General features: G+C 55.0%; 3 protein-coding genes across 5 annotated transcripts in view; all 3 read left to right on the top strand.

Moving 5' to 3' along the window:
- The first annotated feature begins 568 nt into the window (after positions 1 to 568).
- EEF1AKMT3 (EEF1A lysine methyltransferase 3) lies at positions 569 to 2,744 on the top strand. Its single transcript, XM_090056313.1, has 3 exons — positions 569 to 798; positions 1,542 to 1,653; positions 1,916 to 2,744. The coding sequence occupies exons 1-3, from the start codon at positions 613 to 615 to the stop codon at positions 2,296 to 2,298; spliced, it is 681 nt and encodes a 226-aa protein (XP_089912439.1). The 5' UTR covers positions 569 to 612; the 3' UTR covers positions 2,299 to 2,744.
- A 923-nt stretch (positions 2,745 to 3,667) lies between these two features.
- Positions 3,668 to 9,308, top strand: TSFM (Ts translation elongation factor, mitochondrial). Of its 3 annotated transcripts, none has more exons than XM_090056307.1 (6): positions 3,668 to 4,050; positions 4,584 to 4,736; positions 5,811 to 5,939; positions 6,902 to 7,024; positions 7,813 to 7,897; positions 8,670 to 9,308. In XM_090056307.1, the coding sequence occupies exons 1-6, from the start codon at positions 4,006 to 4,008 to the stop codon at positions 9,134 to 9,136; spliced, it is 1,002 nt and encodes a 333-aa protein (XP_089912433.1). In that variant the 5' UTR covers positions 3,668 to 4,005; the 3' UTR covers positions 9,137 to 9,308. The 3 variants fall into 3 exon arrangements, with proteins under 3 accessions (XP_089912433.1, XP_089912436.1, XP_089912435.1); XM_090056310.1 differs by having other exon boundaries at positions 3,669 to 4,024; XM_090056309.1 differs by having other exon boundaries at positions 4,018 to 4,123.
- Positions 9,309 to 14,100: 4,792 nt separating this feature from the next.
- HDAC7 (histone deacetylase 7) overlaps positions 14,101 to 26,564 on the top strand; it is a 139,435-nt gene continuing 126,971 nt past the window's right edge. The window contains exon 1 of the mRNA XM_090056303.1: positions 14,101 to 14,189. The gene's annotated coding sequence lies outside the window, so the exon portion shown is untranslated. The remainder of the gene's footprint in view (positions 14,190 to 26,564) is intronic.

Here is a 26,564-nt window from a genome sequence, read left to right on the forward strand (position 1 = left end):
ACATGAGGCCTGGAGTACAGCCATCTCCCAGATGCCCCGTGTTTCTACTGTTTCATTGACCGACTTGTCATCCAAACAAGCCCGGCTGGGCACTGGGTTAACCTGTAACCGGGCAGCAGCATTATTCTGTGAGGCCCGGCAGAGGATCTGGGTGGCTTGCCCTGGAGAATGAGATGACGCACATAGGATGGGCCCCCTGTCCCCTCCCGTCACCCCCTTGTCCTCCCCCAGTCACGAGCTGGATGGACGGGAGCCAGGCTGCAGATAAACAGCCAAAGTCCACGTGCTCCTGCCAGCAAAGTGACCCCCCCAACACCCCCTCCCACCCTAGAAGCCCTGCTAGGGCCCTGGGCGCTCCTCTATGGTAAATGAACACACCCTTCCAGAAGCCCCTCTACGCGCGCGCCCGGCCGCAACATCTCCCACGCGCAGGGCGGGCGGAGAGGGTTGCCTGGCAACCGCTCCATGGCAACCCCAACCTCCCTCTGGACCACAGGTGAGCCAAGGGAGGTTCCGCCCCACGTTCTGGAGCGGCAGGGCAACCGCCCAATAGGAGCGAGCCGGCGGGCCGAGTGGACCAATCCGCGCGGGTAGGAGGGGTCCGGTCGCAAAATGGCGGCGCCCAGGCGCTCGCACGTGGAGGGGGCCGAGGCATTGGACGCCGTGTTCCCGCGGGACGTGGGGCTCTTTGCCGATGCCTTCCCCGCTGAGGCTCGGTATCGCTTCTGCGGCCACGGGCTCCGCATAGCGCAACACCACGGCGGCCTGCTCGGCGTGGCGGCGCCCGTCTGGGAGGCGGTGAGCGGGGCAGGGATGGGAGGTGGGTGGGGCAGATGGCTGGGGGCAGGGGGATGTGGGGGTGGGGCTATTGGCTGGGGGGCGGGGGGATGTAGTGGGGTGGGGCAGATGGCTGGGGCAGTTGGGGGCGGGGGATATAGAGGGGTGGGATGTAGTGGGGGGGGGCAGATAGCTGGGGGTGCAGGGGAAACTGCCTGGGTTGGAGCAGATGGCTGCCCGGGATGGATGTAGGGAGTCCTAAAGTGCATGGGGAGTTGCCTGGAGTGGGAAGGGGGTCTCAGAGTATAGGGGGAGCTGGCTGCAGGAGGCCTGTCTGGAAAGGACTTTGGGGGAGGGTGTGAGGGGGTCAGCAGGGAGCTGAAGTGAGGAGATGAGCCTGTAGAGGACTGGCTGGGGGTGAGCCCCCAGTGGAAGGCCATGGCCTTGTCATGGTGCCTGTGGCTGGGGTGGGGGGAGTTGGCTTACGAGTCGGAGCAGGGGTCTCTGTGCAGCTCAGAGGATGGCTCTGGCCTCTGAATGCCCCCCCTCCAGGCTCAGAGCAGAGACTCTCTGCTCAGTTCTGGATCTGGGTTTGAGCCGTGCAAGATGCCATCCTTGCGCGGTCCCTGCTACAGCAGCTGCCCCCTCCGTCTGTTCATCAGGGCGGGGGGTGACCCAAAGCAGTCCCCAAAGAGACTGCGTCCCTTGTGTTCCCTTCTGACATGTCTCCATCAATACATGCAACCCTGTCCTCCATGCCACAGGCGCTTGCCCTGTGCCAGTACTTTGAGAAGCAGCAGCTGGATTTCCGGGGCAAGCAGGTGATCGAGCTGGGTGCCGGGACGGGCATCGTGGGCATCCTGGCCACCCTGCTTGGTACGTATGGCAGCTCACCTGTGACTCTGGGGTGTGTTGCACGCTGGTTTGGGGGGGGTGAGCCCCTCAGCATTGGAACTGTGGGCCCCTGCCTGGTGGAGGTGCTCTGTACAAGGAGAGCTAATGAGATTTAGCAGTGGGGCAGCTACCAATTGCCTCGGGCATTGGTCAACCCTTCCATGCCAGTGGCAGAGATGGCTGCTCTTCTGGGTCAGTGCTGGACCTGGTGCAAACCCCCCCGGCGCCCTTTCGCCCCTTCCAGGGGGAGATGTGACCCTCACGGACCTTCCACTGGCTTTGGAGCAGCTCCAGGAGAACGTGGCCCGTAACGTGCCAGCGGAGCACATGGCTCGGGTCCGCATCCGTGCCCTGTCCTGGGGCCTGGATCACGAGCAGTTCCCGAGCGGCTATGATGTCATTCTGGGGGCTGACATCATCTACCTGCGGGACACATACCCACTGCTGCTCCGCACCCTACGGCACTTGAGTGGCCCCGGCTCTACCATCTACTTGGCGTCCAAGATGCGGCAGGAGCATGGCACGACCGACTTCTTTGAGACGCTGCTTCCTCGGCACTTTGCCTGCGAGCTGGTCCAGCGGGACGAGCAGGAGAACATCAGCATTTACCGAGTCATGCGGCGGTGAGGCAGGGGCCGTGCTTTGCCCCCAGATTTAGGGGGATGGATGCAGGCTTTTCCAACTGAGCCACATCCGTAGTATGTGTATCGAGCCACCGGCATCCAGACATACCCGTGCTAGGGGGGAGTGTGATGCTGCTCTCCGGGCAAACACAGAACCGGACCATGTTTCCGTGCCAGCAACAGGGAGCCAGGACATTACCAGCCCTCCCCTCCTGCACTGGGAGTGGGTGGATGTGGCAGCCCCCGTAACCAGATGCCATCTTTGGGGAGATCTTTTTGGAGGAGGATTCTGGGCCACCAGCAAAAGAGCCTCACACCAGGGAAGCCAGATGGGAATAACCAGCATTGAACGTTCCTTTGGAGACACCATGGTGCCTTGCACGTATCTCTCTTTTTTTGCTTTTTTTTTTGTAATGGTCTATGAGAAGTAAAAGTGGGTTTCATGCCGGGCTTGGTTGGAAAGACTCTTGCTTGCGAAGGACGGGAGGGGATAAAAGCCAAGGGCAAAATGACTAAAAGCTCCTTTGCATTCCCACCCAATGGTGTCACAAGCTCATGACCTCCTTATTGCTCTGATTGGTGATGGGGCACTTGTGTTACCTCGTAAGAGGAGAGGAATGTGCAGCACTATGCTTTGTTTACTGAGAAGTGACTAAGGGAGGGTGCTGGGGGGAGATGTTGCGGGAACTAGGCTGGGAAGAGCCGTCGGGGGGCTCCCGGAGATGCTCTAGGCGGGGGGTGCGGAGGTGACACTTCCTCATGGGCCTCGATTGCTGCGTGAGCTTCCCAGGGCTCTGGCCTGCGTTCCGAGCACTGGGCCCCCGTACGAGGAATTGCTTCCTCCTTCTAGGAAGCCGGGTGGTTTGGCGAAGGACTATTGCATTTTGGGGGTTTGTGGTTGGCTAGCAACATTGCAGGGACTTTCTCTGATGAGGAAAGCGCCCTGTCTTCCAGGCACTAACAGCCTGGCTGGAGGGGAATACTGGGGGTGTGGTGGAGGGGGGTGGTATGTGTGCATCCAGCTCCTGCAGGAGCGAGGGGCTCAGAGCATGGGGCCAGCTCCGCTTTGCTGCATCTGCACTGGCTGCCCTCGCCCTGCAAGCTGTGGGCAGGGGCGTTGTTTGCAGCACTGGACTTGGGGCTCCCCAGGGATGGGGTATGGGAGCAGGACCCCTGGGTTCTTTGCCAGGGGGACACCTGGGTTTTGGACTGGCCTGGGGGGAGGGGGCAGGATCAGGATGCCTGGGCTCTATATGGGGGTTGGGGGCAGTCAGGCCCACCTAGGTTTTATATGGGAATTGGAACACCTGGATTGTTATATGGGGGAATGGGGACACCTGGGTTTATATGCGGGGGTGGGGATCAGGATGGCTGGGGCTTGGGATCAGGCCGCCTGGGTTCAAAGGGTTAAATCCTGTGCTAGGCTTCCCAGGATTCAAAGGGTTAAATGAATTTATGGGGAAAGCAGGCCGGAGAGTTCCGCCCCAAAGCACTTCAGCAGCCAATGAGACGGTGCCTTGCCCTCTGATCCTCTTTTTATTGGCCGCTGACGCCAGCCAGCGCGCCCTCCAATCTACTCAGCCCAGGGCGGGGCGGGGTCGTGACTGACCACCCACTAAACCAGCGCCGGGCCCCCTGCGCATGCGCCCCACGCTCGGCTTGTCCCCTGCCGTGACGCAGAACGTGCGCGCCTCGGCGACGCGGCTTCGGGATGCAGCGGGCGGCGCTCGGTGTGTTCGGGGCCCGGTCGGGGCAGGTGAGGGGCAGCGCCCGGCTCCTGCGGGGTGAAAGATCCAAGGGCCAGGACATGGGGCCTCCCGGGTTGAAAGGTCAGGGGCAATGGCCTCTGGCGAGCACGTTAATGCCCTGGGAAGGGGACCCAGGAGTCCTGCCCCTCCCCCAGTTCCTGGGGCAGGACTCCTGGGTTCCCTTCCCCAGGGGTTTCTCTTGCTCACCAGCATGTATGCTCTCTGACCTTTGATCCTTCACCCCTGAGAGGCTTCCTGCTGCCTTGCAGGTTCTGTGGCCCGGGCAAGACCCTGGGAGGTGGTTGCCATGGAGGCAGTTGCTGTGGAGCAGTGCTGCCCTAGGGATGGGGTGGGGGGGTCGCATTGGAGGGCGTCAATCCTTGTGGTGTCCCCTGGGAACTAAGAGGATCCAGCACGGACCTGGCTAGCCGTGACTGGCAGAGCTAGGCTGCGGTGGCCCCCGGAAGGGCCATTCCCACTGCAGCATGCCCTGCTGGCTCCAGGTCCCCCAGCCCTGGCTCTTATCTCCTCCTCCCTGCAGCTGGGCTCCTGGCCCCTGGCCCGGCTGTTCCATGCCGGCCTGCAGCTGTTGGCGACAAATAAGGAGCTCCTGCTGCGGCTTCGGAAGAAAACGGGCTACTCCTTTATGAACTGCAAGAAAGCCTTGGAGACATTTGGCAACGACTTCGAGCAGGTGGGGGCTGCCTTCCTATTGCGCCCAGCCCTTGGGTTGAATTCCAGGGGTCGTGGGGCTCTGACTCCCTTTGTCTAAACGGGCCTAGAGATTGGATTTTCCTTCCCGGAAGAAGGAGGCAGGTTGGAGGTGAGGGTGGGCTACAACAGATGAAGGAAGAGCCAAGCAAGAACAGGGCAGTCCTTTCTGTTCCTCCAAACCCCAGAATGTAGGAGGAAATGGTTTACAGGTAGCAAAGCTAATGGCACTTCATGAAATAAAGAGAGGTAGTCATAGAAAATTAGTGCTGGAAGGGTTCTTGGCAGGTCTAGTCCAGTGGTCTTCAGCCTTTTTTGTACCAGGATCCATTTGCAAAGATCCATGGCCAGTCCTGACCCACGCTCCTCTAGCCCTGCCAGTGCCTGACCCCCATCCCCTCCCTGCCATGGGCTATGCCGGTGACCCTCACACCTGACCCAGGGCCCCCAGCTGCCCCTGTCCTACTTGGGCCAGAGCACGGTGGCTGCAGTGGCTCCAGCTCATGTGGGCAGCAGGAGAGGGAGTCTGGCTCCAGCACTGGTTGGAGGGAGGGGGAGAGGCCTGTGGCACCCCTGCCCTGGGCTGGGGCTGCCATGACATGCCAGACAACTTGGTTATGGCCCTTCCCACCCTCCTGAGCAGAATCTCCTGGCTGCCCTGCCCCTGGGAGCATAGCACTGACCCCAGTGTCACCAGCCTGGCCACGTAGCTCTCCCCTGCTCCCTTCCCCTCCTGAAAGGGGCAGACACCTTCCCACCACTCCTCTGCCCTGCCAGAGCTTTTGACCCTTTGAAATATTCTTGTGACCCACAGCTTGAGAAATGCTGTCCAAAGCAGCCAGGGTTAGCAGTGTTAGCTTGAAGTTGAGTGGAAGGCAGGTAGATTTGCACATTACAGACCAGCAGTGTCAAAGATATGGCTTGTGGGAGCCCTATCATCCAGGCCCCAGTGCTGCCACGGGCAGTACGTGGGCTGCCCTGGATGGTCCCATGCTCTAAAGGGAGATGGAGCTGGGGGCTCTGGGCTGAGCTGACTGCTTGGTTTTTGTCCTTAAAGGCTGAAGTTTGGCTCCACAAGCAAGCTCAGAAGGAAGGATGGAGCAAAGCGTCCAAGCTGCAGGGCAGGAAGGCAAAAGAAGGGCTCATTGGAGTGCTGCAGGAGGGGAATATGGCTGTGATGGTGGAGGTAAGTACCCCTTGCACATAAACTTGTGAAGTGGTCTGTACCAGTGCTGGTGTTAGTCCACAGCTTCTTGTTTGACCCCTGTAGTTCCCTGTGACACTCACACTCAGATTTCACAGCTGGGAGGTTAACTTACCCTATTCTCATCGATACATCTCACACCCCACAAATTGGGGTGTGCATATTAAGCAGGGATTTGGTGTTTCTTTCTGGTGATTTTTTTTTTTTATTTCTTTTTTTCTTTGCCCTGCTTTGATTCCTGGCATACTGTGCAGCAGCTGATACACTGTTCCTCAGGCAGCTGAAGGAGTCGGTTAACTTAACGTCTCCTTGTTTTTTCACTTGTGAAGTGTTAACAATAACGTCTCCTTTTTGTGTTTTAATGTTCCACTAATTGGGCTAACCTTTCTTAGGGTAACTTTTCTGTCTGCTTTGCTCTCCCTCCGTTTTGTTTCCCAGCATTGGAGACTGTTTAGCCCATTTCAAAATCATAGATTTGCCCACGGATGCTAGCCTTCAGGTGCGGCCAGGGTTTCAGCTTCAGTTAAACAGGAAAGAGAGAGTAGGTCCGCTGAAGATGAGGCTCTGTCCCTGCTCTGTGTAGCCAAATGTCCTGGAAAACCTTCCCTTTTCACTTTGTTCTGCCTTTCAGAAATCAGGTGTGTATTATGTTCAGGGGTGTGTTTTGTATGTGAGAGAACATGTTATTTAATACGTGACACACTTTTGTCATGTAAAGTTCCAGTTAGTAGGAAAATAGCTAGCACTGATGATCCTAAACAGTTCCCCTGAACTGGAGTAAACCTTGGCCTGTTCTCCCTCCCCAAGATCATGAACATTTCAGGGACAACTGGCCTGTTCTGATCCCATCATGGCACTAATCGCCGGCCCCAGCAATTGCACTGCTTGCTGAAATCACCCTTTACATAGCTTTAAAGCACGCGGTCATCTCTTCTCTCTGCCAGGTGAACTGTGAGACAGACTTTGTGGCCAGGAATGCCAGGTTCCACCAGCTGGTTCAGCAAGTGGCAGCTGGGATCATGGTCCACCATCAGGATTCTGGGAAACAGCTCACGACATATGTCAAGGTAAAAGCAGGCTTGCACAGACTGTCTGATCACTGCACCGTGTGACTCATCTATCCATGACACTCCCACCAGGTGGGAAGGATTGGCTAGGGGCATTTGCCTGGGAAGGGCATCATGTGGGTTCCAGCCCCTTTGCTGGAGCAGATGCTGATGCATCTATACCCCTTCTCCCGGGAGCTGCCTCCTACCCATTGTTTTTTGCCTAGCTTGGGCTGTGGAGACTGGAGAGACTGGAATCCCTTCAGCTGCTCATTGTTGCTGAGATCCGTGCAGTTCTGGGCATGGCCAGAGCAGCTGGGAGCTTTGTCCTTGGAAGTGCAAGCACTGCCAGTGGGGATCTGAGCTGATCCACAGGCTCAGTCCCCTGTGTGGTGGGAGCCTGTCTGGTCATTGGGCTATCTGTCCATCTATCTGTCTTTGTTATAAATTGCTATATGGAGCAGCCAAGCTGCAGAGTCTCAATGGGAGCAGCCAGCCCCTGTCAGAGAGTTCTGCTCCATTGCACTCTGTGCTGTCTCTGCACAGCCTGGTCTCAAACCATTCCAGCTGCAGCAGTCCCAACAGGCTTCCCAATATTGCCACAATCCTTCAGCTTCTGGGAGCTGTCCCAGCAAAGCGCTTCCTTCCCCATCAGGTGGCCCTGTTGGGGACAGGTTGCGGGCATCACAGAGGGTCATATTCAGGGGCTGGTGTCTGGCTCTGGCTATGAGATGGGGCAGGGCTGCAAGGCCGGAGACATGTGTCCTACTCTGTCTTCGTAACTGGGTGTTTTCTCATCCCTATTTCAGCGCTGTCTGAAGGCGGAGGATCTTTCCCAGCTCAGAACCGTGCCTGAAGGCAGGCTTCTGAGTGACCAGGTGGCCCTGGCTATAGGTGAGTGTCTAGTGCCTGTGGCTGGCTAGGGGGTGAAAACGGGGCACTTACAATTAGGACTACCACAGACCAAGTGTTATTTGAGGCACCATGGCCCAGACTATAATGTGTACTTTGTTTTTGAAAGGCAGAATGAAAGGGGAAAAGATATTTTGTTGTAGTAACTGAGTAGCAGCCACTAGGGAGTTAAGCCAGCTCCTTGTTCTGCTTCTTGACTGCAGATTTTACTTTCACGTTTGCCCAAAACTGACTAAAACTAGTGCTGTATTTCTCATATATAATGCACACTTTTGTTTACAATTTTTTTGAGAGGAAATGCATGTTATGCAGAAAATATGGTAATTAGCATGCCCTGGTATTCCTTATGAGCTAGTTGGACCCTTTCCCTGGGGATGCTTTTCCATATTTAGATACCCAGGAAAGATTCAGGTGGCAAGCAGAGGAGCCAGCTGGTATCTGGAAACAGTGCAGGCCTTTTTAGCACCAGGGGGAAGGCTGGGCTCTTTCTGGAGTTGGGGGTGCCCAGAGCTCTGGGTCTGGAGGAGTAGCTTGCCGGGAGCTTTGCCTATCGTGCGGTGCCACCCCGTGTTCTCAGATCTCTTTATGTCTCCAGCAGCAGCCCTGAAATTGAGGTGAGGCTGCTGGAGAACTGCTGCCCCCACCCCCACCCCCAGGTTCCTTTCGGAAGCATGCATTTGGAGAGAGCACAGCTGCCTCTGGCTTGTCCTGATCACAGCCCAGTGAGACCTGCTTTTGCTTTGGCTCCTTGCAGGGAAGCTGGGCGAGAACATGGTGCTAAGGCGAGCCGCCTGGGTGGCCGTGCCTGCTGGTTGCTACATCGGCTCCTACGTCCATGGGAGTCTTCCGACAGGTGCTCCCTCCCTGATCAAGGTGGCCCTGGGCAAATATGGTGCCTTGGTGATCTGTGAGGCTTTGGCCAATAGCCTGGGCACCAGCCTGGTGGATATGGGCCGGAAGCTGGGGCAGCACGTTGTGGGCATGGCACCTCTGTCGTTGGGGACCCTGGACGACGAGCCTGGGGGTGACACAGAGACGAAGATGCTGGCTCAGTCCTTCCTGCTGGACCCTAACCTCAGTGTGGGCCAGTACGTGCAGCACCATGGCATATCTGTGCTGGACTTTGTGCGTTTTGAATGTGGGGAAGATATTGAGCTGCCGGGAGCCCAGGAGTCTCGAGAAGAGGATGGAATACCTCTCCTTGCTTCACCCCCAGCCTAGGGGGTTTAAGGCTGGCTCAGGGCCTGCTCCCTCATGGGAGGTCTGGCCAAGGGACATTGCAAGGGCCAAGGGACATTGCAAGGGCCAAGGGGGGGTCTCTGCAGAGCCAGTCTGTGGGATTGTGCAGCTGCTGGCAACAAAGCAAGCACCAGTAAATAGGTGTTTGGTAAAATGCAGGTCAACCTGATTCTGATCCATGTCCCTGAGGGGCTGGGGCTTGGGGATAATGATGCTTTATTCCTGCCTCTGTCACCTTTAGCAGCCCTGATCCTCCCCTGCCACATGCTTTTCTCACAAAGACAAGCCCCTTTGTCAGTCTCTTGACTCCCACCAGAGAGAACCCCAAGCAGAAGAGTGTTGTGTTGTGGATGTACAGGGAGAATGTGCCTTAATACATGCTGCGTCCCTTCCTGTGGCACTGATGCCTTGGCAAACGCAAGCTATTTCTCCAGTAGGGGCAGTGGAACAGAGTTGTGCCTAATTGGGACAGAGGCTACAAACATGTGGCACATGTATCTGGGCTGCCTCTGCCCTCCCCATGTGACCTGCAGCCTCTGCCAAGAAGACCTTAGATTCTGCCCACAAGATGCAGCATGGCACCATCACCTGCAACATCTAGAACCCCTGTTCCCCTCCTGCGAGACAGGCCATGCTGATCCCATGCTGCCTCTATCAAGAAACAGCTTGTGCATGGGTTTCCAGCCCCAGGAGCTGGAAGCCTAGAGGAGCAGTGGGCACTGGCTCCTGTGAGTGGAAGGGAAGGCAAGGTGCTGCAATTTGGGGTTCTGTAGCTCCTATCCAGCTGATATGTAGCTTTGTTCTGGGAAGCTGCAGACAGGTGGGGAAAAGGTCTCCCAGCAAGCTGCCCCAGTGGGTGCTTGATTTTTGTCCCGGGTGCCTGCCCTCTATTTAATCCGGCCCCAGGGGGTATTTGCTCTTAGTGTTTCTAGGTCCAGGCTGAGGCTCCACAGCTTCCATGACAATCTAACACAGGTCAATATGTTTGCAGGCATCCAGAGCTGAACCCCCCCAGTCCCTCACCCCCCATTTACCCCTTCCTGTCAGCTGGACTCTTTTGCTTTCTTCAGGCTGATCTGGGCAGGGGGAGCAACCACGTCCTCTGCTGTGAGCCTAAAGACCTTCTGGGACAGGTAGAAGTATGGCTGGAAGGCATTGCAGGAGATTGTCTAACTGGTGATCGAATCTGCGACCTTAGTGTTATTAGCACTAGGCTTTTATTTGCGGGGAGGGAAGCTAGGACGGGAAGGGGCTGGAGATGCGGGTACAGGGGGCTGGAGTCATGCTTCTGTTTAGCCCTAAATTTCCTTGGGCTGCATCTCTAGGCTGTGTTCCCATGGTACCACCTCTTGCCCCTGCCGCTTACTTTGGGGTAAGTGCCATGTGTCTGGTATGAGGGGCTCCTGCCACCTACTGCCACAGTGGTGTAATAGCAGCTGCTGTGGATTTGGGGTGGCTGTGGCTTACTATGGAGGGAAACTGGGGTCAACCAGGAGCAGATCAAGGGAGCCAGCTGGAGCCCAGGCCCCAGCAGAGCCAGGCTTGGGGGCACTGGGAGGAAAAAGGTGGAAGAGCTGCGGTTGGGTCAGGACGGGGGGAAGCCTGAGGGCTGGGGGAGATCTGAGAACAGGCTGCTAATCCCTGAAGCAGAAAAGTGCTTCTTTGTGCCCGCAGGGGCCTGGGCTAGCAGGGGGCACAAGGCTGGAGCTGGGGCGTTTGGTTGTGATGGGAGCCCAGGGTGAGGAATCGCCACCCCTGGATGTCTTCAGGACCAGGCTGGACAAACGCGTGGCTGGAAGACTTCAGCTGGGGCTGAGCCTGGATGGGATCTCCTAAGGGCCTGGGCAGCCCTGCTGCTCCAGGATTTCAGTCCCAGGGTGGCCTGGGTGTTGGCACTACCATGGCACCAGCAGGATGTGCTCCCACTCAAGCAATGAGGATTGGGGTCTCCTGTGGCCTCCTGTCCCCTCACTCATCTTTCCCCACGGAAGTTAAGTGTTGGGTGTGACAGACCTCACTTCCTTGGCGTGGTTGACGTCTGTAGGCAGGACTGGTCTGCTGGGAAGGCCTTGAGTGGCTCAGACTGCCCAGGCTTGGAAACAGGAGGGTGGAGGAGCAGGAGACTTGGGCACCTTCATCCTCAGCTGCTGGCTCCCAAGTCTCGGAGGATGTGTAAGGGGACCTGCCCATCACAGGGTCCAAGCTCCCCACACCCAGTGGAGATTTTTAAGATGCGGTTAGGCAGATATCTGTTGTGGATGGCTTGGGTATACTCTATCGTACCTCAGGACATCAGGAGGGATTTGGAAGCCTCTACTTGGCAGAAGCCCCAGGCGTGCTTCAGATCTGCCCTAAGTTGCGTCTCTACTACCATCCTCGAGACTTTGGTCTCCAGCCTGCCTGAGAGAGGCCTCTGATGACGGTCTTGACCCAGATCACTGGCTGGCCTCTGGGGTGGAAGCATGGCATGGCATTGACTTGCCCTGGGTAGCCCCTATGTGTCAGAGACTTCCTGTAACAGGAGGGGCAGCCAGCTCTGTGAAGCACCTGCAGCTGTAGGGCTTTCTGCTAATAAAGGTCTGTCCCCTTGGGAGCTAAAAACCCAGAGGAGAGCAGCTCGTGGGGACAGAGCCAGCTGCAAGTAGGACGGTTGGATACAGCGAGGGGCCAGGCTGCTGTGCTTGGGGCTGGAGGCAGAGGGGTTCCCTTGCTAGTGTCTGGAGGGGGGCATGAGGTCTTTTTTGCTCATTTGCCTGTTCATTTGCAGCTTAAAGCCTGCATTGGAGTTGGGAAGAGTTGGGGGCTCTGCAGGACATGCACCCACCTGCTGAAGTGAGCAGGTTAAGCAAGCTGCTGCAATCCCCTCTCCCAGCCTCCCCTCTCCAAGAGGAATAGCTTCCTGGGCTCAGCCAGGTTTAGATCTCAGGTGTGGGCTGGTTGGGAGGAGAAATTTGGAGTTGTGCTCAGAACTTTGTATTTCTGACTGCCAGGAGCTGCTGCTGCGTGAGATGGGGTTGGGGTCTTGTGCCTGGGTCACTGTGATTCCTCCCTGGTCAAGGGCTGCCTTGAGGCCCTGACAGCCTCAGTGCTGCTGGGACGACTAGGTACTGAGACCCGTCCCTGGCAAACGGGCCCTAACCCATTCCATGGCCTCTGTCCCTCCCATCCACCTGTGGGGACTCCTCCCTTGGTACTGGAAAGTCTCTTCCTGATAATGCATGGGGAAGGAAGAGGCTGCTTTGACTTTGGTGCTGAAGAAGGTTTGAAAACCCAGAGCAGGCGGGGAAACTGGGAACTGGGCCTGGAGTCGGTGACACCCAGGAGAGCATCACAGGAAGGCCTTGCTTGATGGGCATCTGAAGGGACGGTGACAATATACAGCAGTGGTGCTCCAGTGTTTGGCCCTGTGGCCCTATGCTCCAGGACTGGGCCCTTGATTAGGGCCCTTTGCAACCTTTGTTGGCCCCTGTGTGCCAGGGATGAGGCATGGGGGCCCAATCCAGCATACAGGGCCATGCTAGCTGGTGCATGGGGCTCCCAATGCCATCACTTCTTCTCTGTTGAATGTTTGGACCTGTGGGCTGGACGATACAGCTCCAAGGGCTGGGTATACAACCGTGTGTCTTGTCTTGATCTGCCACAGGGTGTCACTGATACTCTGTGGAGCCAGGGCACACCCAGGGCCAGCTAACGCTCACAGCAGCATGAAGGGAAAGCTCAGATGAATGAAGTTCAATGAAAGGACGCTGCAGGAGGGCAGGAGAGCTGTTCAACAGTAGCTGTTAGCGATGCGTTCCCCAAGCAAATGAGCCTTCACTGGCTGGCAGAGGCCACGGGAGCAATAACACAGTGCTCGTAGGCTGGTCCCGCCATTGTCACCTCAGGGCTGAAATGCTTTTGACCTTGGGAAACTCCAAATCAGAGGAATTCAGATGCCCCGTGAAGAGCTGTGGCGAATCGCTGCCTTGCGCCAGGGGTCAAACACTTGTGAGGTCCCTTGTGCAACAGCTCTGAGCCAGGACAGATGCTGCAGCGGTGCTTTGAAAAGCTCCTTGTTCCCCAAAATGCTCAAGTCCGTGGCTCCTGGCCACGCTCTGGCTGCATCCCTGACTTCATGAAAACCCTTGGACGTCAAAACCTGAAGCAGCCAGCTGAGCAGATAGCCCTGTTCTTTTCCCTCTGATGCTGCTTCATTTGTGGTTGGCACCTACAGCACGTGCCCTTCTCATATGCTGCCCCCAGACTCCGGGTGCCCCCTAAAGCTCATGCTCTTCTTACAAAGATCTCCCTGTGGCCACTTCGGTTTGCTACATGCTGCTCCCCTGGATGAGCCAGTGAAGCAGAAACAAGGGCTCAGCAGGCAGGAGGAGAACATTAGGGAAACAATCACCCGAGAAGACCGTGCACGGCTGCGGTTAACTGATCGAAACCCCCCCATCCCACATGGCTGCCAGTCTCTGTGCCTGCCTTGCCACCTCGCAGCCAAAGGGCACGTCCAAGGGCCCTGGCAGGAGAAGCCCTGATAGCAACGAACTGTCCTGGTTCCCTTATCTGCGGGAGTAAAGCCTTCCTCTGCGCTGGCGATTAGGGAGACACTCAACTGTCTCCAACTGTTCTGATCCTGTGATAAAGGCAGAGCCTTGCCCTGCAGGCAGGCCAGGACCCTCCAGAGACACAGGGCTAGATCCCGGGCTGAAGATGGTGACAGATCCAGGCTCAAAGCTTGGGTAGTGCAGCATTCGTCTCCAGGCTAGCTTAACCCTAGGGTAGGGTTATTCTGTCTACAGCTGACAGGGACGATGGTGGCATGATGCCTTCTGCTTGACCTTGGCAACCTGGAGGATTTGAACTTCCTGAGATCCAGGCTGTCCTTGGTTTTGCTGCTGCGGCAGGGGGACACTGAGGTAGCTCACACATTTCTCTTCCTACTGTGTTCCCCAGGTAGTTCAGCAGCTGACTTTGAGTGCAGGATCCCATCCTTTGAAGGCAAGCAGCAGCTGGGAGGAGAAACAACCTGGCCTAAGACTGGAACCAGGTAGGCAGCCCCTAGCTAGACTCAGAAATCATATAGAGAAGTGGGGCCAGGAGGGACCTTCATGTTCAACACCCTGCCTGAGACAGGATCAGCCCTATCCAAACCATGCATTACAAATCCATCGTCCAACTGCTTAGTAAAACTGCTGTCCACCCTGACACAACACAAGGCGTTGCATTTAAACCTGCCCCAGGGAAAGCAGGGGGATCACGGCAGCCAGCATCCTGCTGCTGTTACAGGTTGTTAATACACACTCCAGAGATCCCAGGTAGGGGCTGTGGCACTATTATAGAGAAAGGCAACCCCCCCCCCCCAGTTGGTACTAATCTGATTAGGGGGGAATATTCCTTCCTAACCCCAAATCTGGCTTTGGTTGAATCTGAGCAGAGGGGCGAGACTGTCTAGCCAGGGCCAGGTTTTGGTCCCTGCAGGAGCGTTGGCACAGCCCAGTCGCCATCCCCAGCCTAGGCTGCAACCAGCACTCAGTGCTTCCAAGGGTGAAAAATAACCCTCTGATCCATGTATTCACATAGGGCCAAACAGTAGGCAGCCATGTAGTGAGAGGCTGGGTGAGAGTAGGTGCACTGAGGGGTTGGGGTTACATTTGTCGAGAGAAGTCTAATTTTTAATTTGCTCTCATGAGAGTAGCGGGGCCTTTGGTGTCACTTGCGTATATATCTTTCATTATATAGGCCAATATAATAGAAGCTGTGTATAAGGGACACCCAATATAGGCCAGTGGATAATGTTACTGGGCAAGGGTCATGTCCTCCTCGCCTTGGACAGCTGCCTAGAAAAAACGTGTGTTCTGCTACACACGGGTGGTACAGAAAGCGATCATTTGAAGCCAGCATTAGAAGGGGTGACGTCACAGATGAACTGTGAGAATGACAAGCCCAATGAAAATGCCACCAAAAGAACTGCCTTGGGTCCAGGAGGGCCTAGCTATAGCCTGACCCTAATGCCAAAGGCAAGATACAGAGGCCAGGAGGATGAATGCAGAGGGTCATACAGAGAAGCTGGAATGTTGTTTCTTCAGGCAGCGTCCCACAAGGGTGTCATGGAGCAGAGGATGACCCACGTGGGATCTTCCGTGTGTGATGGGCTTCAGGACAGCCTGGCAGTGACTGTGATGGAAATTCACACCTCTCTGAGGGATCAAACAGCACAGAAATCCCCAGATGGCAGCCAGGAAGGAAGGACAGAGCTAGGAATAAGACCACAGCAGGTGGAGGGGTCTGGAAGGTAGGCTGGAAGGAAGGTACCCTGGAAAACTCAAAAGCCTGCAGGTGAAAGGCAGGAGAGGTTTGTTCATGCTAGGATGAGAAGCTTGCCCAGGTATGGAAGGGGTTAGTAGATAAAGGTGCCAGCAGGTGGCACTCGCGAACACGCAGCCCAGGCCAGGGAGGGGGTTGAAGTGCCACAAAACTTGCTGTGTGCAGTGCAAATGGCTTCCCCTGCCCAACAATTCGCATCCGCTTCTAACAGTGCCAAGTGAGTGTGGGTTGAGGAAAGTCCCTGCAGGGAATTGTCCTCTGTGTGGGCCATGTGGAGAGAGCCTCTCCTCCGTGCTCCTGGTCCAGGCTGCTTGTGACTCAACCCGGCAAGCTGCAGGGTCTGTTTCTGCCTCCCCTAGGGAAGATTCCTAGCTGTGAACACCTAACCTTGACTGGCCTGGATGGGGAAAGTTTATTTACCTAGCTTGGCTTAGTAACACGCCAGGAAGCGGCAATCCGGGTTCATGATTGTAGGAAAGTTGAGCTGGAAGGGACCTTGGGAGATCAAGGCAGGATCAGTCAACCCCAGGACGCATGGACCATTGGGGCACCTTGGATGTGGCAATAAGTTGCCTCCATTCTTCCTGGTCTCTTGCAGTCCTTGTACAATCAGTTGGTTTGAATCCCATTCGGTCTTTGATGTTGGTGGTCCGGCTTATCCTAGGTCCTCTTCTTCACCCATCCACAGCACCCTCCAGGATTAAGTTGGCAAAAGTGCCAGGCCTTCTTGCTACATGTCCAAACCACTGCATCTTTCTTCTTATGATTTCAAGTAAGGGTTTATATTTGCTGACTTTTTGTCTGATCTGATCTTTTACAGATTTGCTTGTTCTGTGTGAAGTCTAGGGTGTGTGGGGAAGTCTTCTGAAGCACTGAATTTCAAAGGGCTCAATTTGTTTTTCCAAAGCTCTCGTGAGAGTCCTGGTCTCGCAGCCATAGAGTGTTGTTGAAATGACAATGGCTTGAAATGACAATGGCATATAGTAGGCAGAGTTTCATTTTCATTGTGATGTTGCTGCTAGTCCAGGTTTTCTTCAGCTTTGCTAGTTGTCCAATGGCTGTTCTTGTTTTTACTTCTTTTCCTGATGTAGCATCTTCTGGGATGCTTGCTCTAAGGTATTTAAAGTGTGTGACTTTTTCCAGCTTCTTAAGACCAGTTTTTACTGATGCATTTTCATTGCTATTGGCGGATGTTACCGTTACTTTGCTGTTCTCCACACTCCTTTCTATTCCATATCTCTTTATGCAGCCATTCTATTATTTCCGTAAGCTCTTTTGCAGTTCCAGCCATTAAATGTTATCAGCAGGATCAGCCCTTTCTAAATCATCCCAGCCAACCTGCTCTGGAAAACCTCCAAGGATGGAGATTTCACAGCTTCTCTAGGCAGCCTGTTCCAAGGCTTGGCCACCCTCATGGTCAGGAAGTTCCTCCTCCTCTTCAACCTCAGTTTCTCCTGCTGCAGCTTGAGGTCTTTACTTCTTACCCTGTCCACTGCGACCACAGAGGAAAGCCCATCTTGGTCCTCTCTGTTACCACCCTTGAGGGATTTGAAGACTGATCTCGGGCTCATGGGAAGTCCTGGGAACCTGTGTACTGACCCTGGCATTTCAGCAGATTGACCACCTGGGGAAGGTGAAGGCAGAGGCTGAAGAGGGATTTTAAGAGCAAAGCTGCATGCATACAGCCATCCATCCTGCTACACCCTATAGGGGAGGTCCTCACACCAGCTGATCATATTACACTGATTGCTGACCCACTACCCCTTCTCCACCACAAACCAGTCCCTGCAGGACCTCCTTGCTGCTGGAGGCTGGCCAGGTGCTGTGGATGCATCAGGCCCTCACAACACCCAAGGGAGGGGAGTGAATGGCACCTGGGACTCAAGTCTCCATCAACAGCTGTTCCTCCCCTAAGGCTACACTGTCCTCTCCTCACTTCCTGGTCTTCTGGGCATAGCCAGCTCAGGCACTTCTCTCCCCTCCCATCGTCTCTGCACAGGCTGGAAGGACCATTGGCAGCACAGCCCTTACTCTCGTGGAGCTCATGAGCTGGGAAAACAATACCTGACTTTGCCTGTTGTCCCCTAATGAGGCAGGACTCACTGCCATGGCTCTGCAGCTCCTGTAGCCATTAGCCTCTGAAAGTAGGTCCTTGCTCGCCTGCTTCCTTCCAGCTGTTGGTCTGTCAGTCAGCAGTGCAGGCCCTGGAGATCCTTGGCTGCACCCACCGTCTCCATCCACTCCCATCTGTCACGTGCCTTGTCTTCCAGTTGCCTGCATTTGCTTTCTGTAGGTTTCTCCTTCATCTGGAAGGCAACCTCTGCTGCACTTGAACCCCATAACTCAAGAACGGTGTGGAAGAGCTAATTGCCTTGCCTGATGACCCAGCTGGGCACTGTCAGAGTTTCAGAGCTGGCTGCTAGGGAGTGCAGCCCCCTGCATTGAAGTCCAGCTGTGGTAGCAGACTGCAGGCCAGCCACCAGTTGCACCGGAGGTCTGGTGCGGTGAGCCTTCCTGGTTCTGTACTGTTTGGTTTTCTGGTCTCGGACCCTGCTTGGTTTTGCTTCTGGACTCTTGGCCTTTGGGTCATAGCCTTTGCATCTGGTAAGTCAGTCTGTGGACTGTGACTTGGCTTGTGACCTGGACTCTGCCTCTGGATCCCCTCTCTTTGGATCTGGTGAGTTGGATTCTAGCTTCTGCTCTTTCCCAGTGGCCTAACCACTAGGCAAGACCACCTACCACCCTGTCTGTACCCATTGGACAGACCCAGAGGGACTGTAAATCTCTGGCTTGGGGGATCCATCCATCTCTCTCTCTCTTTTTCTCTCCACCCTTCTTCCAGCCTCTGACCCACCCCTATCTATCTGCACTGGATCCGTTCAGCAGGCTCTGACTGAAATTTCCTTCTGTTGTTTGTCTTGGCCGCAGCAATGTCCAGAAAGGGAAATGTCTTCTATGTTCGAGAGTCCGGGCAGATTCCTGTCCAGAGTCCTGGGGTCTCGGTATCTGTGGTCTGATTTGAGTCCAACTGCTGGTGCGGATTTGTGCAAAGGGCAGATCTGGTTTCCCTGCTTCCCTCCCGCCGCTCCCCCACACACATGCATTTCCCCATAGGTTATAAAGAGAGATGTTCACGTGAATGTGGGCTCTATCTAAATGCTATTGCATATAGCAGGGTTGAAAATCCCTCTGGCTAGTGACACCAGGGGGAGGTAGCAGGGGAGCCTGTGGCCTTTGGATTTAAGCCCTCGCCTGTGCTAGTGCATGAAAACCCAGAGCTGCACATCCAATGCCCCCCAGCCCTCCTGAAGGTCCTGACTGAGAGGTCTGAAGTGCTTCCAAATCAAGCTTTGCCCTGCCCACCTCAGCAGTGAAATGAGTTGTCCCAGCCTCAACCACAGCACAGCAGCCTGGGCACCTTTGGGACCCACCCATCATACAGCCCCTGGCATGGTGTGAGAGCTGGCAGGAGTATTGCAGGATGAGAGGGTGGTCTCCATAACAGGTTTCCAGAGAACCTAGGTGTATTTCTGACTTTTCCACATGGGGTCATTCTGCCTCCTGGCAGCCTGGGCACAGACGTGGGCACTCAGTTTGCGTACATCAGGGAAGAGAAGGTGACCTGTGGGGAAGGGTAAAAAATGCCCAAGATGACCAAAAATTCTGCTGCAGAGATGACTAAAAGGAACCAGGATTCCCAGGTGAATTCAGTGCCTGAAAAGAAAGGCCTGGCAATATTACCATCACTAGGGAGGTGTGAAAGGGCATTTAGCATTCCTGTCACTTTAAGAGGAGAGAAGGCTCTCTAGAAATAGCTCAGGCAGCCATCAAGGAAGTCACCTGACCAGAAAGGGAGGGACTTGAGGGATATATAAGCCCAGGGCCTGGTGTAGGGAGGCAGTCTCATCCAGGGAGCTGATAGGGAAGGAGCTCTTGAGCAGGCTATGGTGAGAGTGACACTGGCTTAAGCCAAGTATGTCTGGGGATTGGCAGCTTTGGGGTAGAGAGTGTCTGGGAGTTTGTGGAAGGGACTAAAGGGAGCTGAGGAGGTCCTAGCTGGCCCAGGGAGAGAGGTGCTGGAGGGCCCATAAGACAGAGAGCGAGAGCAGGGGCTAGAGGCCCTGGAAAGAGAGCAGAAGGAGAGCCTGGGGAGCAGGTAGGGTCAGGATGCTCATAGGTATCACTGGCCTAGGAGTGGGTCCAGGGCTCAGGAAGGGCTGAAGTCAAAGAAGGGCCATAGCCAGAGTCTGGTGAGGCTGGAGAGCCCATGGGTCTCAACTGGCTTAGGAGTGGGGCCAGGACCTAAGCAGAAAGACCGAAGGGTGGGAGGGTCATGGCCAGAGACTGAGGGGGCCACAGTGTCCATAGCTGAGAGAGGGGTTGATGTAAGGACAAACAGAGCCAGGAGCCCATAGCTTGTGGGGTGGTTGTGATGTGATTAGCATATGTGACATCTGAAAGGCATAGGTGTGGGTACCAGGGAGGATGGAGCCCATCTCATTAGCTGTTAAGGTGATGAGTAATGAAACCTAAGCTCAGGAGTGGATGAGATTTCAGTCGGGGATCCCAAGGGCAGCCTTGTTTTTCAAAAAACATATTTCAATCAAGGTGTGGCAAGAAAGTGAAGAGGGATTGCCAAGCGAGAACAGGGTTGACAAGGGCTGAGGGGTCTCCAGAGGCTTCAAGGCCACCCTTGGAGTGGGATCTTGTTACAGGAGAGGATTTGACTATTAGCTGTTGGGCATTAGAATGCCACTTGCACCCCAGTGCCACCTTTCACCTAACCCATGAGGACTTACCAGGTGAAACACAGTTCCTGATGACAAATTAATAACCTGTGTTGCTTCAAAACAGCTGTTGCCAGCTGAGTTTCAACCCTAACAAGGGAGATGAGCCAAAGTGGGCAGTGGTATGGAACAGATTGGATGGATCGATTCCTCTGGTCGGCATCTTGGAGAGAAGCTGGATGGGCCTGGAGTGGCCCTAATCCCTGCTTTCCCTAGGAGAAAGATCTGCTTTCTGGAATTTAAGACGGGAAGAGCTCAACAAGGAGGCCTGGTGACTTGGGGAGAGGCTTACTGATGAGGGGGAATTACTAACCAGTGCTCGGTATCTTTTTTATATTGGCCTTATGGATATGCTGCTACTCCTGATGCACTTGGCTCAGAGGAGCCCAGATGGAGATGACCAATGCCTTGGTCACAGTGTGCCTCTTGTGTGGCCATGAATGTTCCCATGAACCCAGGGCAGCTTCCATCTCATGGTCTAGCTTCTCCATGGGTGGTTTGTCATTCCTCTTCATTCCACAGATGTCAACAGCCCTTCTTTTTAATAGTCTTAATGTTTCACCAATCAAGCTAGCCTTTGTCCTGCCGTTCTGCTGCCTGTTACCTGCTCCTCTTAAAGTAGGAAGGAATTTTACCCCTTAGTCATTTTGGTATGGACTGGAAGGGTTTTTGCTTTCCCAGGTGGAGGCCGTGCCCCCTGACTACAGAGGATCTGGAGTGTATATTAACAAACTTTTATAGAAGCAGGATGTTGACTGCCATGGTCCCCCCTGCTTTCTGTAGGGCAGATTCATGTGTGATGTCTTGTGTTGTGTCAGGGTTGATGGTAGTCTTACGAAGAGTTTAGATGATAGATTGTATAGGAAGGCTTGGATGAGGATGATCCTGCTTCCAACAGGGAGTTGGACTAGATGACCTTTGGAGGTCCCTTCCAGCCCCACTTCTCTGCAACTATGATCCCTTCTTCACGGTCTTGATGTTCCCCCAATCAAGCTAGCCTTTATTCTGCCGTTCTGCTGTCTGTTTGCTGCTCCTGGTGATGAAACTCCTAACTCACAGCCCTGCAGATTCTTTTGAACTCCCTCCAATAAAATTGTTTGTTTTTGCTTCAATCTTAACTGAATAATCCAGCCTTGGGACCCTAGTGTATTAGTAAAGCTTCTGGTTTATTTTTAACTGGAGACAAATGTGCTGTTTTATATGGGATGATACCCCTCACCATCCCCAATCCTCACTTCAAAATCCTGGATACGGTCCCCCTGCATGCATGCAATTCAAGTGCTCGACCACCTCCACCAAACTCCTATTCATCCTGCTCTTGAAAGCCTCCTATGAAGGGGATTGGAGCAGTCACTAACTCAATATGATGGGAAACTCCCTTCTTGAGAGCACGGAGGCAGAAAGGGATCTTGGAGTCATTACCGACTCCAAGATGAACATGGGCTGACCGGACCTTGTCGTGCATCCACAGGTACATCTCTAGCAGGGCCAAGGAGGTGATCCTCCCCCTCTACGCGACACTGGTCAGGCCACAGCTGGAGTACTACAGTACTGCCCAGTTCTGTGCGCCCCGCTTCAGGAGGGATGTGGACTACATGGAGCGGGTCCAGAGAAGGGCCACCGGAATGATCTGGGGACTACAGGGCAGACCCTACAATGAGAGACTGTGAGACCTGAACCTGTTCAGCCTTCACAAGAGAAGGCTGAGGGGGGACCTGGTGACTGTCTGTAAACTCAGTAGGGGGGAACCAGAAGGGTTTGGGAGAGACCTTGTTTCCCCAAGCGCCCCCAGGCATAACAAGGAATAATGGCCACAAGTTGTTGGAGAGTAGATTTAGATTAGACATCCGTAAGAACTACTTCACAGTCAGGGCGGCTGGGATCTGGAACCAACTTCCAAGGGAAGTGGTGCTCTCTCCTACCCTGGGGGTGTTTAAGAGGAGGCTTGATGCCTACCTAGCTGGGATCATTTGAGCCCAGTTTCTTTTCTCCTGCCCAGGAAGGGGGTTGGACTTGAAGATCTACAAGGTCCCTTCCAACCCGACTTCTATGATTCTATGAAGAAGCCTGGGGCAGTCTGGAAGCTTGCAAGGGTTACAGCCCAGCCAGTGGCTGTAAGGGGTGATTGCAGGCTGCCTAGGCAATAGGGTCATCTGAGAGAGATAATTAGCTGGCAGGAAGATAAGGCTCCTAAGAAGTGGACCCAAGGGGAGAGATTTCTAGGGGATGGCACCACGGAGAGGGAGCTGAGCTCCTAGGGAGAGGAGCTAGAGACATGCAGATGGCTGAGAGCAGAGAGCCAAGAGGACGAGAACTGTTGGGTCAGCTCATGATGGAGCCTGGGGATCACACCTGGACTGCTGCTATCCTGAGAGTTGGCCTGAAAATATGAAGAGGACCACAGGATGTGAGAGGCTGTGGGTGCGTTGGAGACCACATACAGTTTATGCTGTGTTGACTCCTGCCCTCGAGGCAGCGACAGCCTGTAGGAGAACATGGAAGGACAGTTTAATGAGCTAATTAACCCCAAACCCACTACAGCTTCCCCTGGTCACTGTTTTCCACTGCCTGGTCTCCAGAAAGGAGGTCCCTCTTCCCATGAACCCTTACTTTCCAGTGATTTCCTTCAAGATCTTCAGCAGGATGCCTGCCCCTTTTCAGTGGGGGTTGTGCCTATCCCCTTGCTTTTGGCTGAGTTTTGCTGTGAGCAGCCTCCTTTGCATAGCTCTTCAGAGACCAAGCTGAGCAGGTGCAAAACCAGCAGCTTTCGCAAGCTGGGCGGGGGGTGAGCAATATCGCCACAAAGGCAGTACCTCGGCTGGGGGCTCCTGCCTTCACAGACGAATACCTTGATCTCTCCACCAAGGCCTCTCAGCCCCTCATCAGCCGTGTGCGGTCTCTCGAGAGCTATGCACCTGACTCTGGCTGCCTGGGTGCTATCAGCAGCTGAAACCACAATGTGAGCCCTCTTGCTTGCTTGAGGTAGATTGGTATCTAATGCAAAGAAAAAAAAATGAAGGGGCTTGTTATCATTCTCTGTCTTTGGCATCTCTGTTTATCTCCCGGAGGGGTAAGAAGCTAGAGGCAAGACTGTGAGAACAGGTACAGTGACTGAATCCAGCATCTGATAGCACCATGGATACAGCCCAACTCATCGACTCAAGGGGTTCGTTTAAATTAAGCCAGTTGCCCTAAGTCTCGCTGGCTCAAGTGGGTGGATAAAAAGCTCTTAGCAGGCCGTGCTCAAGCCTCACTGACTGGTGGGTGCAGAAAAGGGCCCATCTGATGAGAACCTAGGGAAGGTGGTTACTTGCTTTTCCCTCCCTGGGCTCTCAAGCTTTGTGATCTGCCCAGGAAAGGCGTTAAACTGCCGTACCATCTGCCCCAGCAGTGGCTGCTCAGGTGCTTCCACCATTTTTCTCAGCTGCTGTTCCAGCTACTGAGCAAAAACAGACGGGGAGCGAGGATGGGAGAAGACAAACCTGGGGTGCAGCTGGCACCTTCTCTACAACCGCAGCAAGGCGGCTGGAAACAAATGCAGCATAGCCATCAAATGCAGCATGGCCATCAGCTACCTGCTGCCTGGGTGTGGAAGCAGATGTGAAGCCTTGTGTTGCTCTGCCCAGACTAATGCCATGAAACGTGCACAGAAAAAGCAATCAGAGCTACAGAGCTGCACTGGCGTGGTACTCATCTTGGCTAGCTATGGCCTATGAGAGGCATTTGGGCATCAGGGCAGCATTAAGGCCTGGAGACTAGCATATGAGAGCACCCAGGCAGTGGCTTGGGGGTGCCCAGTGGACTGGAAAGTACCTGCCTAGTTGTGTTTGGCTCCTGTTAGCAATCCAAACCACCCCACCCCTGGACAGGGCAGGGCACAGAAGCAAGCCGAGGTGTGTGGGGGGGGGCTCTACCTGCAGTGCGGAGCTGTGGTTTCCCGGTGATCTGATAAGTGCCCTCCCGTGCACCAAGGGCGGAAGGGAAGGTGTGTTCAGCCTTCATGGGCGTTTTGCTTCTTGCTTCCTGTAAACCCCCCCCCCCCAGAAAACCCAGGGCACAAACTTTCTTTGCCCCAAGCCTCTCTACTTCTGTGCAACCCCCCACAACCTAGAACCCCCTGTTTCTGAAGTCCTAGCCTATCCATCCTGCTCTCGCTGCCCCATCTCAGTCACGGGGCACTGCAGGGTCTCCAGCTGTGGGTACTTAGAGGGGCACCATCGCTGTGGTAGCTGGATCCTGCCACCCTGGAGGCAGGTCCACATGGATGTTGGAGGCACAGAGCCATTGAGATATGCTCAGCCCCCATGGATGGCCTGTGGCCCCCGGCCAAGCACTGCTGAGAGTCTGCATAGTGTTGCAAAGCAAGCACCAGCCCAGAACTGGAGCCAAGTGCCCGGAGGACCATCTTCCTTGTCGGGGGCAGCCCCAGCTTCCCTTCTGAGTGTGCCCGCATGCTCCCTGCAGACAGATGCCCATTTCCCTTGGGCCAGGAGCAGAAGAAGCTGCTAGTTCCAGCCAAGTCCTTGACTTGCACTATGTTCTCAGGGCGGATGGGTTCGGTGACGGTAGCAAAGGACCTGAAACAGGACTTTCTGGGGCACCTTCCCAGTGGAGAGAGAGGGCAGGGGTGAGTGCTGGGATCCTGGGTATGCAGCACAGTGGGCACCACTTTCCAGCACTCTCTGGGCCCAGGGCTCTTCTGAGGCTCCTTGCTGCTTGGTCTTCTTCTTGAGGAGGCACTGTGATGTCCCTCACTGAGTCTGTTCCCTGCTCCCTTGCTGCTTGCTCCTGGCTGTGTAGAAGTCTGTCGTCTTCACTTGCCTACACAGGGGTCTCCAGCCCATCACAATGGGGATTTTCTGTGAGTGACATGGTGAACCGAGGAAACGCCCCTAATGCCCCCTCCATGTTGTGCCCTGCTGTCTCCTCCACCCTGTGACTCACGACAGCTCCAGCTTGCCACAGAGCAGAGAGCAACATCCAAATCCTCCGGACCAGCTCTGGCTGTCATGAATACTTGCGCCCCTCAATTCCCGGCTTGACGGAGCTCCTCGCTGCTTGCTTGGATCCTGGAAACAGAGGCCAAGGGGCACGAAGGTTGCCGGGGATTTGAAGGCAAGTCCCAGGCATCTTTTTACCAAGCCCTTCCCTCCCCGTGGCAGAAGGGCGGGCCGGAGTCTGGGGCTGCTGTGAAATAATAACAGAGCACGGTACAAAAAGTGGCTGCGAAATCTCTCCTGCGTTTCCTGTGAGCTTGAAGTCAGGCCTCCCTGGACGCTGCTTCATTCCTTCTCTCCGGCAGCTGTTCCTCATTTCCCAACCAGAGTCTTCCTGTTGTGGTGGAACATTTGAGTCTCCCCTCTGGGGGGCTGGGGAGGGGGAAGTGAGAGAGCATGTCAGGGGAATGGGAACAGCTGCTTGCCATTCCACCCCCCAGTACAATCCTATCCCCGTTGCAGCTATATATAGCTTCAGACAGGCCAAGCCAATGGAGCGGGTCCGGGGTGAAGCATCGGCGAAGAGATCTCAGCTGGGGCTGCCGTGAAGCCCAAGGAGCGGTACCTCTGGAAGGGCTCTGTCCTCGGGGCACAGAGACGACGAGCCATCTTGGTGGCTTCCATCCAGTTGCGTTTCTCCAGGAGGCCAGACAATGCCATCCATTGCGGTATTGGGTCCCTTCCTGGCTGGGATGAGCTGAGCCTGCGTGCTCTTTGTTCTTCCTATGGTCTGTAGAAAGCACAGGGCATAGATAGGTCCCAAATGATCTTGTCCGCTCACTAGGCACTAAGCAGCCAGGCCTGGCCCCAAAGGCACTGTCTGTCTACTGGTTGTCTCATGGAGCTGGGAGGGAATGTCCTTCCCTGCCTTCCCCCTGCTGCTCCATTTGTCAGGGGGATTTATAAGTCTCCCGTAGGGGAACTGGATGTTAGCTGCTGCCTAGGCTGGGGATGGCAACCCAGGCTGTGTCCACGCTCCTGCTTTGACTTAAAGCTGGAGGGTCCTGGCTAGAGGGTCTTGGCCCTCCACTTGGGGTCAGACAGATGCTGCGTTTGGGGTCAGGAAGAAATTTTATGCACTGGTCAGATCTGTGCAGACTGGGGTGAGGGTGGGGGTGGGGGGTTGTCTTGCTCTGTAGAGGGGCACAGTCTCTACCCAGTATCTCTTGAGAATATATTAACTCCCTTTGCAGCAGCACGATGTTGGCAGCCATGGTCCCCCTGCTTGCCCTGCGGCAGTGTTGGATGTGATGTCTGGTGCCGTGTCAGCACTGATGGTTGTTTTGTTCAGAGGCTGGATTATACATCTACATA

This window comes from Crocodylus siamensis, chromosome 6 (assembly GCF_052110815.1).
Source record: "Crocodylus siamensis isolate JL-2025a chromosome 6, ASM5211081v1, whole genome shotgun sequence".
Taxonomy (NCBI): domain Eukaryota; kingdom Metazoa; phylum Chordata; order Crocodylia; family Crocodylidae; genus Crocodylus; species Crocodylus siamensis.